Below are 16822 nucleotides of genomic sequence, written 5' to 3'. Positions count from 1 at the left end.
CCACACATCATGGTCTATGAATGTGCTCTGTCTCTTATTTTTGAAGGCGAAATGAGAAAGAACATTACATTTTACCAGAATCCTCCCTCTCTTAAAAGATATAAAGTAAACGAATCGAAACCCCAGTTCAGAAATTTGATCTTTCCCTTTGGACTGCAACACTTGTTCTTGTAGTTATTTAAAAAACTAAACCAAAAAATTATTTCAATTTGTCCTCATGACTGTTTCGTGAAGTATGTACCCGCCACCTGTGTTTATTCTGCAAGAGTACTTTTGTTGAAGCAAAGCACAAATTGTAATGGAGATGATTAATACAGTTAGGCAGGAAACCAAATTCTGGGCTGGGGAGGATGGCCTCCCCAACAACCACCCCTAAAGTGTATTGTTTGCTACTTTGCAATGTTTGTTGTTGTTTAGTCGTTATGTCTTGTCCGACTCTTCATGACCCCATGGACCAGAGCACACCAGGCCCTCCTGTCTTCCACTTCCTCCTGGGTTTTGGTCAACGTCATGTTGGTCGCTTCGATGACACTGTCCATCCATCTCATCCTCTGTCTCCCTTTCTCCTCCTGCCTTCACACTTTCCCAACATCAGGGTCTTTTCCAGGGAGTTTTCTCTTCTCATCAGATGGCCAAAGTATTGGAGCCTCAGCTTCAGGATCTGTCCTTCCAGTAAGCACTAAGGGTTGATTTCCTTCAGAATAGATGGGTTTGTTCTCTTTGCAGTCCAGGGGACTCTCAAGCGTCTCCTCCAGCACCACAATTCAAAAGCCTCAATTCTTCGGCAGTCAGACTTCTTTATGGTCCAGCTCTTGCTTCCATACATCGCTAAGGAAAAACTATAGCTTTGAGTATACGGAATTTTGCCGGCAAGGTGATGTCTCTGCTTTTTAAGATGCTGCCTAGGTTTGTCATCACTTTCCTCTGAAGAAGCAGGTGTCTTTTAATTTTGTGCCTTCTGTCCCCATCTGCAGTGATCATGGAGCCCAAGAAAGTAAAATCTGTCACTGCCTCCATATCTTCCCCTTCTATTTGCCAGGAGGTGATGTGATCAGTGGCCATGATCTTAGTTTTTTTTTAAAAATGTTGAGCATCAGACCATTTTTGCGCTCTCCTCTTTCACCCTCATTAAAAGGTTCTTTAATTCCTCCTAACTTTCTGCCATCAGAGTGGTATCATCTGCATTTCTGAAGTTGTTGATATTTCTTCTTGCAATTTTAATTCTGGTTTGGGATTCCTCCAGTCCTGCCTTTCGCATGATGTATTCTGCATATTAGTTAAATAAGCCGGGGGACAATATACAGCCTTGTCGTACTCCCTTCCCAATTTTGAACCAATCAGTTGTTTCATATCCAGTTTTAACTGTTGCTTCCTGTCCCACATATAAATTTCTTAGGAGATAGATAAGGTGGTCAGGCATTCCCATTTCGTGGTTGTTGTGGGTTTTTTGGGCTCTTTGGCCGTGTTTTGAAGGTTGTTCTTCCTATTTCTTCCTATTTCTCATTCCCATTTCTTTAAGGACTTGTCATAGGACTTTGAGCATAACCTTGCTAGCGTGTGAAGAAATGAGTGCAATTGTACGGTAGTTGGAGCATTCTTTGGTAATTCCTTCTCCATAATCCAGCGCATGTTAGCAATTTGGTCTCGAGTTCCTGTGCCCCTTCGAAATCCAGCTTGTACTTCTGACAGTTTTCAGTCTACATACTGCTGAAGCCTACCTTGTAGGATTTTGAGCATAATCTTGCTAGCGTGTGAAATGAGTGCAATTGTATGGTAGTTGGAGCATTCCTTGGCATGGACTTTCTTTGGGATTGGGATGTAGACTGATCTTTTGCAATCCTGTGGCCACTGCTGAGTTTTCCAAACTTGCTGGCATATTGAATGTAGCACCTTAACAGCATCATCTTTTAAGATTTTAAATAGCTCAACTGGAATGCCATCACCTCCACTGGCCTTGTTGTTAGCCAGGTTTTCTAAGGCCCACTTGACTTCACTCTCCAGGATGTCTGGCTCAAGGTCAGCAGCCACAGTATCTCGGTTGCCTGGGACATCCAGATCTTCCTGGTATAATTCCTCAATGTATTCTTGCCACCTCTTCTTGATGTCTTCTGCTTTTGTGAGGTCCCTACCATGTTTGTCCTTTATCATGTCCATCTTTGTACAAAAGGTTCCTTTAATATCTCCAATTTTCTTAAACAGATCTCTGATCTTTCCCTTTCTATTATTTTCCTCTACAGTATTTCTTTGCACTGTTCATTTAAGAAGGCCCTCTTGACTATCCTTCCTATTCTTTGGGAGTCTGCATTCAATTTTCTGTAACTTTCCCTATCTCCCTTGCAAATTGTTTCCCTTCCTTTCTCTGCCATTTGTAAGGCCTCGTTGGTCAGCCACTTGCTTTCTTGCATTTCCTTTTATTTGGGATGGTTTTTATTGCTTCTTCCTGTACAATGTTACGAGCCTCCATCCATAGTTCTTCAGGCACTCTGTCCACCAAATCGAGTTCCTTAAATCTGTTCTTCACTTCCACTGTGTATTCATAAGGGATTTGGTTTAGATTATACCTGACTAGCCCAGTGGTTTTTCCCACGTTCTTCAGTTTAAGCTTGAGTTTTGCTATAAGAAGCTGATGATCAGAGCCACAATCAGCTCCAGGTCTTGTTTTTGCTGACTGTATAGAGCTTCTCCATCTTTGGCTGCAGAGAATATAATCAATCTGATTTCAGTATTGCCCATCTGGTGATTTCTATGTATAGAGTCACCTCTTGAGGTGTTGGAAACGAGTGTTTTTGATGAGCAGCTTATTCTCTTGACAAAGCTGTATTAGCCTTTGCCCTGCTTCGTTTTGAACGCCAAGGCCTGACTGTATAGAGCTTCTCCATCCTTGGCCAATGTTTACTTGGTTCCAGATGGATGCTAGGTGCTGTACACATGTAAACATGACTTGGAAGACTTAGGTTTGAATCCCTGTTCAGCCATGGACACTAAATGGGGGAGTGGTGGTGGCAGTGGTAAATCCACTCCTTCAAAATATCACTTACTTCGGAATCCCTGTGAGGATGGCTCAAAGTCAGTACGGAAGTCAGGTCGCAAGACACGCGTTGGTGGCAAACAGGTTCTAAGTACCTAGAAAATCTTCAGCAGGACCACCGTATGTCGAAATCCACTCCAGCGCAGGCATTTATTATTGTATTATTGATTTGGTGCGCTCGGATGTTTGGAGCCCGTGCGCAATTTCCCTACTCAAGAGACCCGGAGCTAAATGCCCTTGACTCTCCTAAGCACGGTGCAGCATCCTCTTCCACTCACCTCCGGGTTGGCTGCCGTGCTTAGCCGATGTTACCCTGCCTTTCCCCAAAGAACCGCCGAAGCGCGGGATGCCGATGCCCCGCTTTCCCTTCCCCGAAGAGGAAGACGGCGGAGCGAAAAGGCGGCAAAGTCCCGCGGGGAGGGGCCTGGCGGGGAGGGAGGGGCTGCGGGCGGGAGAAAGTGAAGCTTTCTGCCCAGCACCGCCCCCTCCCCTCTTCCTGAGGAGCCGGCCCGAGGAAGAGGGGAAGAGAGCCCGGAGCCCGGACGCGCGGGGAAGAAGAGAGCCGCGGCGAGACAGGGGAGAGAGGGAGAGAGAGAGAGAGACGGGGGGGGGGGCGCGCAGGCACGCACCTCCTCTGCTTCGGGCGGCGGGAGAGCGATGGCCCCGCGCCGCCTCCGTGCAGTCCGCGCCGGTCTCTCCCATCCCTTGGCCAACCCGAGGATGTGCTGAGCGTGTACGCTGGGATGCTGTCGGTTTCCCTGAGCCTCCCGAGGGGCCGATCGGATGACAGGATGACCTGGGTTTGCCTGTCTTGCATGCTTTGGGTAGGTGGAGGAGGTCCCTGTGGCCCGCCGTCCGCTTCCCCGGGCCCCGATCCGCAGCACCTCGCCCCCGAACCCCCTTCCCGGGCTGGCCTGGGCTTTTGTTTGGGGAAACCAAGCGGGGACGCGGGCGGAAAGGGATGCCGGTGATGCGGGGCTGGGTGATCTGATCCGACGTGGACGACAGTCCCAAAATGTGGGTGGGACGGCGGCGGCGGAGGAGGGATGGGGTCGTGTTGAGGCGCGCGGGGCTGCCCCGAGGGGACGAGAAGCAAAAGAACCGAAGCGGTGCAGGATTTTGCACCCCCCACCCCAACTGCATTTCTTCTCTTCGTGTAAACCGGCAGGATCCCCCACCCCCGGGAGTCGCCGCGGGGGCGCCGTGGGTGTGCGTGGATTGTGCGCACATGCCCCCCCCGCCGCCGCTTTTGCTCCCGCGCCGCTTTTGGCTGCAGATGTTCATGCCAGTGGACGGGGCGCGGTGCGTGGGGGGCGGGCGGGGGGGGGGAAGAGTAGTCTCCAAAAAGACCCGGCCCCCGTTATGTTCGGAAAGGGAGGACGGGATGGGGAAAGGCGAGGAAAGCCCTGCTAAGGGATTCCAGCTGGATGTGGCTTTCCAAGGCAAGGTTTTGGTGCTTGCTGGGAAGCAGATGTCCAACTTTCCGGGATGCTGTGCCACGAGAGAACCCCGCAGGAGTCCGGAAGGGCTCGGGGGATGGGTGTGGGAGGAGGCATATGGAAGCATTTTTCTTTCCTGCTCCCTTCTTTCGAGCCGGTCGTGGATGGCTGCGGGAGGATGGACTTTATTTTCAGTATTTTTACAGCACTCCCGAGTGACGGAGCGCTCCGTCTGCCTCCCTTTGCGGGTCAGGCAGAGCAAGGAGGGTGAGTGGAACTGATCCAGCCTGGGAAAGTAAGGTCAAGGGGTGGCCCTTTTTTGACAGCAGCGGAGTTTGGTTTTGGATTGTAAGTTCCACAGTGCTGGAGGGGGGATTGTGGGAGTTGTAGTTGTTTTTAAAGAAGAACATTTCTGTTCTGGAAATGAGCTGATGCAAATTATGTCTAGGATGAACTATCTTAGCCTTCCAGTGATAGATTGGAGACTACCCATTTAGAGTAAAAGGTGTTAAATTTTAGGAGTGGACCTATAATTAGAAGTAGATCTATGTGTTCTTCTCAGGCTTTGTGGTCCATCTTTGAGTGAGTGTTGCAGGATGCATCCTATCCAGGACCAAAAAAAGTTATTATTATTGCTGTTTTTGTAGTGCCCAGAATCCCACAGTTGACAAGGCTGAGTCCCTTTGGCCATCCTGGCTGGAGGATTCTGTGAGTTAGATTTCCCTTCCCCAAAAAGTAACTATCTGAAGTTCCCCTGTTTTTCTATCTTCTCTGGATCAGTTAACCTCCTGCATAACATTCTCCTATGAGGATAAACAGGATTTGTCAATCTAACTCTCACAAAGTTGGAAGTGTTGCTTCCTAAGCAAAGAGACACACAAGATGGTTAATTGCCATAGGCTGCGATGCTGCCTTAGGTAGCATAGAGGGATGTATCAAAATCTGTTCAAAAGTTTTGCTTTGTTGGGATGAGGCAATAAATGCCACTGCCTTAGACCTGTTTGTTGACAGGAGGCAGGGTTTGCTCCACAGTTGCTCAGCCTGGGAGTGAGGGTGGTGGGGAGACATAACTAATCGGACAAACATTTGCATGAAAAGAGAACTCCGTTTCTTCACCATGGAGCCTGTCTGCTTGGTCCCTACAGTTACAACCCGCTGTTTGTGACATCGCTTTGTTGCCATAGTGATGCTTTGGGTGGTCCCAGAGGCGAAGCGAGATGAGTGGGGGGGCAATTTGAAGGGTGAAATAAAGCCAAGAGGAGCCCCCACCCCACAACTGGCAAAATTGGCCTGGAATGTGTAATAGTCTCCCAGGGTGAGAAGGGGGTGATGGAGTGACGGTTCTCTAAACAGAGTGAACTGCCCAGAGTTGTTAGGGACCTTTTCAAGTGTCACCACCTAGAATGTCAGATTAAATCATAGCTTGGAAAAGTTACTTTCCCCAATGGTACTGTCTGCTTTGGTTGAAAATATTCTGGGAGTTTTGTCTCAAACAGAGTGGATGTTTGTGGATTGTGTAAGGCTGTAATGCCAGAAGAAACATATTTTATTTAATTGGGAGTGGGGTTGTGTTCTATTTGGTTTTATTGTTAAAACAGCAACATGTAGTGGGCTAGACTCCTGAGGAGCTATTTCACATTTCCCACAGTAGGTGATACCATTCCTTCAGTCTGTTGACATGGTCTTGTGAATGCTTAGACACACCTGTTTTGAACTCAGAACTCCCCAGGTTCTGGAGAACAGCTGAGATGTGGGCGCTAAGTTGAGATCTCAGTGCTTGAATCAAAATGAAGCCACCTTTGCATTGGAGCCTCTACCCCAGTCCCTTGAAATGAATGCTAGAATTTGAGGAAGAATAATTTGAACACTTGAACAGGACCAAAGCAGTTTAATAATTCCTAGGGGATGGGGCTTCTGTCTGGCGGACCATATCCCCTTTCCTCCAAGTATAAAGCACTCCTGAATTCATGATGACACTTAGTGCAGCTTCGTACACCTTCGGTGCTTATTTCAAGTTTTTCCATGTGAACACAGAGGGGGGCTGGATCTGCTCATTGTTTAAAGGACTGTGAGTTTGGAAAAGTTTTTTTTACAAGAATTCCCAGGCTTTTACAAGAATTCTGCAAGTTGTAGGGGGGGGGGACATTTCTAGTATCTTATATTGGTAATAGAAAATATACTACAAACATCAAAGCTCTTAAATGGAAGCAGACTGTGGTTTCAAAAAGAGCGTGATTGTGTGAGTTTGCAGACAGTGCAACCCTTTGCTCCGTGCTTTGCTGTCTCCCTTATGAGCTCACGGAACTCTCCAGTGACAAACTGCGTGCATGTGAGGTTTCTCTTTTGCTGCAGAGGGATATTACTGTAATGATTTGAACTGTGGAGCAGACTTACGCGATTTATCATCTTAGACAAACACAGGGGAGTAGCCTTACTAGGTCAGGGAGTTCACTGGGCCTAGCATCCTTTCTCTGATAATGGTCTGCTCCAAATGCTTTAGAGGAAATGTTTTAACAGCATGGGGTGCAAGCCAGTCCCTGTTGATCATTTCCAGCTTGTAGCAATTTGATGGTTTTTTTCCCCCCCTTGCAGGGCTTGGGGGGGGGTGGGAAGGGAGAAGAACATGGGAGTTCCCATGAGCTTACTTGAGTTTTTAAAAAGCAAGAATAAAGGGAAATAAAAGACCAGTATCAGCATCAGGGGAGGATGTTACAAAGAAAGTTAGCCAATAATCAGATATTTCTTGAAGTCCGGAAACTAGGTGTTCGTAGGGCATCATTCTGATTTATAGTCATTAACTATAATGCAATGGTGGGGGAGGCTCTTAAGGGAGGGAGGGTTCCTTAGTAAGCTTGGGGAACGTTTATTGTTTCTAATGTGCTCATAATGTTTCTAGGAGTTAGGCTCCCCTCCCCCTGGTTGTACCAGATCTGTGTTTAATGAAGGGAAATGAAGGACAAAAATCAGTTATATTTAGTTTTTTTAAAAAACTCAACTTGCATTTAAAAACAAGTTTATTTAAAAATCTACTTTGAAATGAAATTTGTATATATCATATATAAGTTAAAAGTCTAATGTATAATTTTTAAAAGATGTATCTGTGACTCACAATCAGATAATGAGTTTAAATTCTGTTCTCATGGAAAGACTGAACTGTGGGGGAAAGTAACTGACTTGAAGTACTGTAGTGGGATATGAATGGGATGCAGGAAGATATGTATTATTTTAAGTGTTCTGGAAGTCATGAGTATGTGTGCTAGTACCAACCAGATGCATGGAAATCTACTTTTTGGCTTGTGAAGAAATTTTGTGATTTAAATTATGGTTTTAATTGCTTTGATTTTGTTAATTTTTTTATTTAAATAAAACAGTTTTATTTGGCCAAAATAGGCTTCAAGTATGAGTGGCTTACAAAGATTATTATGAAGCCAACCCCCTGCCCTTAGGTTTACAATTTGAAGGCAAAGCACAAAAAGAAAATGGATTGAAAAGAAGGAGGAAAGAAGAAAATCGTAAGAGGGAAAATGTCATGGCTCCTAAATACATAATCAAACCTTGGTTTTCTGAACACATTCGTTTCCTCTTTTTTTCTTTTCTTTTCTTTTTATTTATTTATTTTATTTATACCCCACCTATCTGGTCATTCCAAGGTTCTCTTTCTTCTTTTACAAGGGATATCCCAATATATTGTTTTACACCTTATAGAGGTTGCTGTTATTTTCATCCATGCCATCAAATAAACTTGGTAGATACATCCATGCAGTCATGTCATTGGTTGCTTTGTGTGTACTTGGGGAATTATTTGGTTTGTATGACACACATGTGAGAGTTTCACAGGTTGGGTTTCTCACCAAGGGGATGATTTCATTAGGAAGCTGTATGTATTTCAGCACATGGAAGACCTTTTTCTTTTCTTGCACTGTTAAGAGACACAATATATTCCCAGTTGTGATCTATTTACTATTGAAAAAGAAAACATGACAATCCACTGTATACCATAGATGTGTTATAGATACATTATGTGTTTATAAGAATTATTATAGTACATTGAGGTGAGCAAACTTCACTCTTGTAGGTGTGGTTTTTTTTAAAAGCATAGTGTTATTGTTAGAACTAGATATGGGCATGAATCAGAAAAAAATGTGATTTGTTTTGATTTGTAATTCCTCAAGGTGATAAAACTACAAATTTACCATATTTCTGACAAATTAATGAATTGATTTGTCAATTTGCTTTTGACTTTAAAACTCTATAAAATGGTCCCACAAGTACCTAGAGAATCAAAATCACAGACAAGCTTCTCTTGACTCACCTCTATAATCCTTCCAAGTTTGGTGAAAATTGGGTTTGAGACGTCCAAGATATACATCCACAAAGTGGTTCTCCCCAGAAAAGTACCCTTTAGCAGCTGGCTTGGGGAAACCCAATCTTCACAAAACTTGGAGGGATTGTAGAGGAGAGTCATGGGAAGCTTCTCTGTGACTTTGATGTCTCTAGGTGTCTGGGGGAAACTTTCCTGGGGGACTTTTTTTGTGGTTTTATTACTCAGGCATCTGAAACCCAATTTTCACCAAACATGGAGGGACTGTAGAGGAGAGTCAGAGGAAGTTTCCCTACAACTTTGGTGCCTCTACTTGCCTGGGGATTAAATTAAAAATCACTAAACATTCATTGATTCATATTTGTTGGGAGCATTGATTTGTACAAATACAAATAGATGAATTAGCTATTTTTGAATGAATTTGATGATTAATTTTTTAATTTGTGCTTAGAACTCAAGGATCCATTAGCTACAGCCTGGTGGAAAAGTCAAACACTGTGAATTAAAGAAGTCGCAGCCCAGGAGTTCTTCAGTACCAGAACTGAACTGAGCTTCCACACACAATTCTACTCCTGGGAAGGATACTTTCTTCATCTCTGCAGGAGGAGCAGGAGGCATGGGAGATGAGGGGTAGGGGCAACAACAGGAACATGATTTTGCTCTTGTTTTTGTTAAGCGGTAGAAATCCTTGGCAATCTCCTACAAGTCACCTAGAAATCTACAAGCAGATACCAAGTAAATTTCTGTCCATCCAAGTGCAGCAGCCCTTAAGGAAAAAGGATGATGCTATATGTGTAGTTGTTGTGGGTTTTCTGGGCTGTTTGGCTGTGTTCTTAAGGTTTTTCTTCCTAATGTTTCACCAGTCTCTGTGGCCGGCATTTTCAGAGGACAGTATGTAGCTTGTTATTTTGATGGGCCACTGCCTGTAATAATGTGAGGACTCTTTCCCCTCCATTTTGAAGTTGAACACAGGGCTAGACCTTTAATTCCTTCAAATTGTCTCAAAACGGAAACAATCAAAATGGCAACTCTTTCAGTTAAACTATTAATGTGTCCTGGGCTCTTAATATACCTGAGTTGCCTGCGTTGCCTGTTTCACTGTGCCACTGGCTTATATCATTTTCTGTGGATGATCTGATGGTTCCATTGTTTTCTTTAGGAGACCAAAAAAATCAGAAGGGCCAGCTTTGAAAAAAGTATGTGTGGGTGAGTTATGAGAGCAGTGGCACCTACAGTGTCTTGCCATGACCCCATGCTGCCCTTCCATGTTTTTAAAGTGGCAACAGCCTAGCTTGATTTGCCTACTTCAAAATGTTTTAGATACTTGAGCTTTCAATGTGGATTCCTTTGGGCAGATGGCTATGGTTGCCTGGAAACCCCAACCTTCTGCTCTGGGGTTGCCTGGAAACCCCAACCTTCTTCCCTACCCTCTGGGAAAGGGTATGGGAAGAATTGCAATAAATGGCTACTACGTCTTCCTGGGTCTTATAGACAGTGAAGAGCATTTGCAAATGGATCTAAGAGCAGCCATTTTGGGTTAGACTGTACGTCATTCAGTTCTAGTCTCTTCTGAGGCTGGCTAGATCTGGGCTCTTCAATTTAAATGAGCAGATGAACGCTTGGAAAACTTACTTATTTCCCAATGGCCAAATTCTTTAGCCAACATTCTAGGAGATACAGCCCCTCAAAAGCACATTTTTAGAAGCATTCTCCAGTGGAATCCTTCCTTGTTAGTCTGTAAACAGTGTAATTGCATCCTTTTGAAATCCTTTTCTTTCTTTAAAGTATAAATTACATGTAAAATACAAGGCACTTGTAAAATGAGAGAATTCTGATCAAGTCCCTGTGCAAACAAAAAAAATTGGAGGTGACAGTTTCATCCTCAGGATATCATGCAGTTTTTAATTGGAAAAAGAAAGGGGCTGGGAGGGCACTCAAAACAAGACAATAAATGTTTTATTAAAGCTAAACCTTTAGGACAGAACTTTTAGTGTAGAAAGATAATTCCTTAAGCAAGTTGCAGTGTGATCATGGAGAATTTGTGGTCTTCCAGATATTATTGGACTTCAGCTCCCATGAGCACCAGCTAGCATAAGCATGGATGAATGACGAGGGAGCCAAAACCCAGGAATCTGTGGAGGGCTGCCCTTTGCCTCCTTCCTGCTGTAGCTGTTTTGATTTTCTGAAATGAGAACGGACTGAGCAGATTTTTTGCTCCTTCTGGCTATGCTTCCTTCTCCTATTCCCCCTAAGTGGTAATATCTTGATAGTAGTGTCAGTTAGCGCCCATCATGGTTGGTGAGACATTAGCTGCTGGGCAGAGCTGGGGTGGCAAGCAGAGTCAATGTACTGTGAACCGTTTAGTATCCTGTTTGCCCTAATGAACCAGTCTGTGCTGTCTGAGAGGGATTCGTCTCTGTGTTGCGTTTTTAGCCATGCTTACTTTAGAGTCAAGTAACAACAACAACAACATTTTGCACAGCAAGGCTTATTTCTGAGTAAACATGCACAAACTGATGATGTTAGTGTCAGTATTTGTGCTCTGCAGTAAATAGATAATTTGTTCTGGTTACTTGGATTTTTTGCTTTGAAACATCATCAGCAGGGATGTTGCAACGCATTCCGAAGTGTGGATGCTCGTTGGGCTGAGTGGGATGCCCTTCAGGTCCCTGCAAAAACATGGGGCACCAGATGGGAGGCAGGCCACAGATAAGGCCTATAAACCACAGTGAAGTTTCACCATGACAACGGAGCCTTAAAGGAGAGTCCAAAAATGTGGGCAGCTGTGTTGACCTGAATTAACTAATCAATTCTAACAATTTCATCTCCATCAGGAGTAGGTCTTTTGTCAACAAATAGGTCTTTATTACCCATTCAATATCAACCCAACCCAACACACTTTCAGTTACATCAAGCATTGCTCACAACTATATAGTGTCTCTGAGCAAATTTGTTTCCTCCTAGCTATCGTGAGGACTGAAACTAAGCTGGAACATGGACCAGTGGCTTTTTGGATCAGCTCCCAACTGGCCATGTTGGCTGAGGATTCTAGAAGCTCTAGTCTCCATTCTTAAAAGTAACATTTCTAAGATCTGAGCCAAGCCTAGAAGCAACAGGGAAGCTTGAGGCAGGTGTGCGTGCCAGATGACACAGTGGTCCCTGCTGCTGAAGAAGGGCTTTGACCCTGTGAACTCTGACTCTACTACAACTCTAATCCGCAGCATCATAACTCCTTCAGAGCTTCTGGCTTACACAGGGGAGGAATATATGGGCTTCAGGATGCCCTTGTTCTTTTCTCTCATTAGTAGCACTTTCATAGATGCTTTAAAGGTAAAGGTAAAGGTTCCCCTTGACAATTTTTGTCCAGTCGTGTTCGACTCTAGGGGGCGGTGCTCATCCCCATTTCCAAGCCATAGAGCCAGCGTTTTGTCCTAAGACAATCTTCCGTGGTTACATGGCCAGTGCAACTTAGACACGGAACGCTGTTACCTTCCCACCGAGGTGGTCCCTATTTATCTACTGTACTTGCATTTGCATGCTTTCGAACCGCTAGGTTGGTGGTTGCTGGGACAAGCGACGGGCGCTCACTCCGTCGCGTGGATTCGATCTTATGACTGCTTGGTCTTCTGACCCTGCAGCACAGGCTTCTGCTGTTTAGCCCGCAGCGCCACCACGTCCCTTTGAACTAAAGCATCCCATAGATGCTTTAGTTCAACAAAATAAGTTCAGCTGCCCTGGATACTATACAGGTAGTTGGAGATATGTATTTTTCTTAGCAAACAAACAAGTTTTTGTTCTTGTAAATTCCAGGCAGAACTGATTTTTCTTGCCTACAGTATGGAAACACCACAGTTCTTCTTCTTTGCAAACCTGTCTTTCCATTCTTGATGACAGCCATGGCCTGTGAACTTAATGTGGATAATTACTGATAATTAGACAGCAATTTGGAAGATAGCAATGGTGCTCTTGATTGGGCAACTCTGCAGTAAAGATGTGGCTGCAAGGGTGGCAAATGGAGAGAGAACATAGCTGGAGGGGGGTAACTGCTTGGGATGAAAGGAAAATAGTAATAATTACCTGCCGGCAAGTCAATTCTGACTTAACAGAAACCCTTCTCAGGGAGTTCTAGGTATAGAGTTCTCAGAAGTGGTTTACAATTAAGGGAGAGTTTAATACATCTAGGAGAGAGATATTGTTTATTTGGTTTTGAGAATTTTTAAAAGCACAGATGGTTGACCTAGTTTATAACAAAAAATGGGGAAACCTCGAAAACACAGGAAAATAAAAATATTGCATAGACACTCAAGATTAACTAGAAAACATAAAATATCTCACTACAATTGGAGTCAAACTTCATATTTACTCTGTTCATAGTGATTTAGGTGCAGACAACCATCTTTTTGAATTGTATTTTCTTTCTAAACATATCCTTTTTGTACTCCTGGGGTCAGGCGTAATTTATGTTCCCAGCTCTTGAACAAAATGTGAAAGATTTATTTTCTCCATATTCAGGCTTTGCTTTTGTAGATTATTTTTCACTTGAGGTGAAGTTGTATTCCCAGGAGAGCCAGCGTGGCATAGGGTGCCAGAATATGACAGGGGCAACTTCGGTTCAAATCTCCATGCAGCTGTGAAAAAGTCCTACCTGAGAGAGTCCAGCTGGGTTTCTTCAAGCATGAGTGCAGAAAGTATTTGGTTCAAGCCACATGCTATAGCAGTGGATATCATCAGCTACCAAAAGCAGGAAAAAAGAGATTATTGGGTATGCTTTTACGGGTCCTGCCACTAGACTGGGAATCACTGTCTTTGACTACTTTAAGAGGACAGGCTGGAGCTTTAGCATGTCTTCTTGCATTTTGAGGGCTCAGTTTCCTTTTCTGCTTCAGAGACTGCTAGTGTTTTTCTGACCTCTATATTCTTAAGATAGGATTAAACATGGTCCGTCATTTCCAGAACTCAAGAGACTTTATGTGTTTCAACTCAGTCTTCCAGCCAGTGTGACCAGTTGTAGTCCAACCCCCCCCCCCCAGCTTCTCCTAGTTCTGGTCATTAGTCCATTTGCTGGATGCCCTATATCAATCCTAACAGCTATGGGGCAGCAAACAATGGCTTTGTTGTGCCTTTGTCTGAATGGTGCTTGTCCTGTGTCTCTTATGAAATACAGTCTAGCCCTGCTTATTTGCACTGGGGATGGGACTGATGCACCGCCTGTGTGAGGCTTACAGACTTGGAACAATATGGATGGGCCGATGGAAGGCAATAACTGTTGTCTCTTCCTGACCTTCCTCCCTCACCCATCTCTATTCCCACTTCTGTGATTGAATTTCCCTTGGAAAACTCTTTCACTTCAGCTACTTCTCCTTAGGGGGCTGCAGGTCACAAGGCCAAAGGAATAATTGACAAGGTCAACAGGCTAAAGGGTTGGAGAAGATGCTTGGGATACGGAGAAGGGGAGGGTAGGATGTCAAGGAGCTTTATGAGCTCCTGTCACTTTTGATGATGGGAGACTTTGTGACTTTCTAGGCATGTGGCATGTGGCTAGGGGGTGAGGATAAGGGTTGGGTGGAATTGTTTACTGAGCTGACTCAGCCAGACAATGCCCTGATCAATATTCCCCATAGCTTCCGCTGACCCTAAAGTCCTGAAGCCTTCTGGGGTTCTGAATGAGAAAGGGAGTGTGGTAGTTTTGTTCAAGCATATTGGGTTGTACTCTACCAACAGTTTTAAGTCGATGTCACTGACCGTCAAATTGTTTATTATTTATTGATTAATTAAAGCAATTTAGCTCATTCTTTTCTGCTAGATAAGGTCCTGGACTATTTTACAGTTGAATAAAAACAAGGCAGTCCCTGTTCTCTAAAAATATATGGCACAGAAGGAGAAGAGGATGGAGAGGGTAGAAGAAAACAAGAAAATTTAGACACTAGTACATAAAGTTAGTATGTTTCCCCAAACTGCGATGCAAACAGACTGCTCACCATTTAAGAATAGATCTCATGAGTTCTCCAAGAAATAACCTGTTGACCCAGCCTTCCTTGAATAGCTGTGATGCCTCTGGAAATTACTGGCTTTCTTGGAAATGGGAAACTTGGCTCTCTCCAGTCTTGGTGGAATCTGGTAGCATCCTGTACACAATACAGATCAATGCAGGTTAAACCCTATTCATACTGGATAGCTCAGGGGTTTAGGTCTGGCTGTGGAGCCAGCAGTTGGAAATTCAGTTCCCCACTGTGCCTCCTTGACCGGGTCTGCCCAATGATTCATTGGGTCCCTTCCCCTCTGTAGTTCTGTGGTTGTTGTTTACATCCCTGGTTAAAGAGAGGACACTTTTGCATGCAGTTTCTGCATTTGAGGAAGAACATTGATTTTTTTTCTAGGGGGTTTCCTGTGTGAAGAGCCTATTACATGAGCAGGAATGTCTCCTCTGCAGATGTGTCACTCACCAAAACGGAGAAAGCAATAACCAAGAGCAGAGAGGCAAGTCACTCCTCTCAGAGCATGTTAATTAGAACCAGGGAGATATCCACCGAGCAGGGCTGTACTCAAGCTATTCCTGAAAGTCTGCCTGTGCACTTTTTGAAGACTAGCTAACTCAACTATTTTGTCTCCAGCTCAACAAAGGTCACAGCAAACATGTAACTATATTATCCCCTGAACATGGGGATAGGCATATGTTCTTATAAGGAATGGCTTGTGGTCTGAGTATGTGTGAGGAACTTTCCCCTAGATTTTGAAGCAAACCACACACAAACACACACAATTGTTGTCCACCAGTGTTTCTTATTACATCATACTCCAACTGTTCCTCATCTGATGTCCCAGAACTGACATTTTCCCCTCTGTAGCCTTCCACTGCATCCTTTGTCCTGTTGCCCAATATCAAGTAGTCTTGGGGGTGAGTGGGAAATGAGTACCTTTCTAAAATATGTTACAAGAGACAAAGAGCCCATTGCTGCTTTGTCTCTCTTTCATTTTCCTCCTAGCAATGCCTCATCTGTTCATTTATTTAAGTATATATGCAAATGAAGTGTTTGCTTTTCAACCTTGGGCTTCACTGATAGCCAAGCCTTTCATTAACCTGGTCTAAGTCTGCATGCATGGCGAGTCTCTGGTTTAAGATGTTCCTCATATTTCTGCTCCAATTCAAATCTCTCAGTTTTACCTCCCAGAAAAAAACTTTGGAGAACACTGCATAGGAACTTCAACATTTGAAAGGAACCTCATAAATATTTTTTTGTCGCCACATTTATATGCTTTGTTTTTCAAAGAGGAAAGGAAAGGAGGTGGATCCTGTTGCAGAGTTTTGAAATTCCTCTAGCTGCACAGAAGAAGCTCAGGGATTCACAGAGCAGAATAACTTTTATGTTCCTCAAAGTAGACAACTCCTTGTCTCTCATTAAACTGGCACTTACAGGGACAATAACTCATCCTGAGACATTAGAAAGAGAAAGAATGAAAGGTTTTGTTACTTACAATTGAACAGATCAAACAGCAAACTGACAAACATGACTGCTTTCAACAACAGCCTTCAGCAGACTCACCGCTTTCAACAGACTAAAGAGAGGGAAAAAGGTCTCTGCAGAGAGGCAGGACTGATTTGGAATTCAGAGGAACAATTGGCTTGTGCTGGACGGATTGAAAGTCGCCCCAGTCCAGAAAGTTCGTTCCCAGCCAAACCTACTAAAAGCAGCATCTGAAGTTGCAAAGATTCCAGCAAATCTAATGTTGGAATGTTGCATGCCTTTTCAGATGCCACCCTGTGTTACTTTCTACCCCCCACCCTCTAAAACGGTCCAGCTACAACTCTCACCAGTCACACTAGCATGCCTGTTGACTGGGAAAGATGGACATAGTAGTCTTAAACATCTTGCAGGTTCTGTAAACAATATGCTTCCATTGAGAACAAACTCAAAGACTAGTAGATCTGTGTGATAATGTAGGGTGTCCTCTTTTTTTCCTGAACAATTCATTTTATTTTCAAAGAAAAGTATCCATTGCATCTTACGTATCTGCTGTCAAGGTCCTATGTGTTCA

General features: G+C 44.0%; 1 protein-coding gene across 11 annotated transcripts in view; it reads left to right on the top strand.

Annotated features, from left to right (window-relative positions):
* Positions 1-16822, top strand: part of TNS1 (tensin 1) — a 404124-nt gene that overhangs the window by 99847 nt on the left and 287455 nt on the right. Inside the window, exon 1 of one of the 11 annotated variants that reach the window (XM_072985268.2) lies at positions 3638-3852. The exons of the other annotated variants lie outside the window; for them this stretch is intronic. Coding sequence (XP_072841369.2) covers positions 3772-3852 — 81 coding nt within the window. The 5' untranslated portion in view covers positions 3638-3771. Of the gene's footprint in view, positions 1-3637; positions 3853-16822 lie in introns of those variants that run through there. 11 annotated transcript variants of the gene reach the window in all.

The sequence above is a fragment of the Pogona vitticeps genome, chromosome 1, assembly GCF_051106095.1.
Source record: "Pogona vitticeps strain Pit_001003342236 chromosome 1, PviZW2.1, whole genome shotgun sequence".
Lineage (NCBI taxonomy): Eukaryota > Metazoa > Chordata > Lepidosauria > Squamata > Agamidae > Pogona > Pogona vitticeps.
Note: the sequence above shows the minus strand (reverse complement) of the source record. Positions and strands in the feature narration are given on the sequence as shown.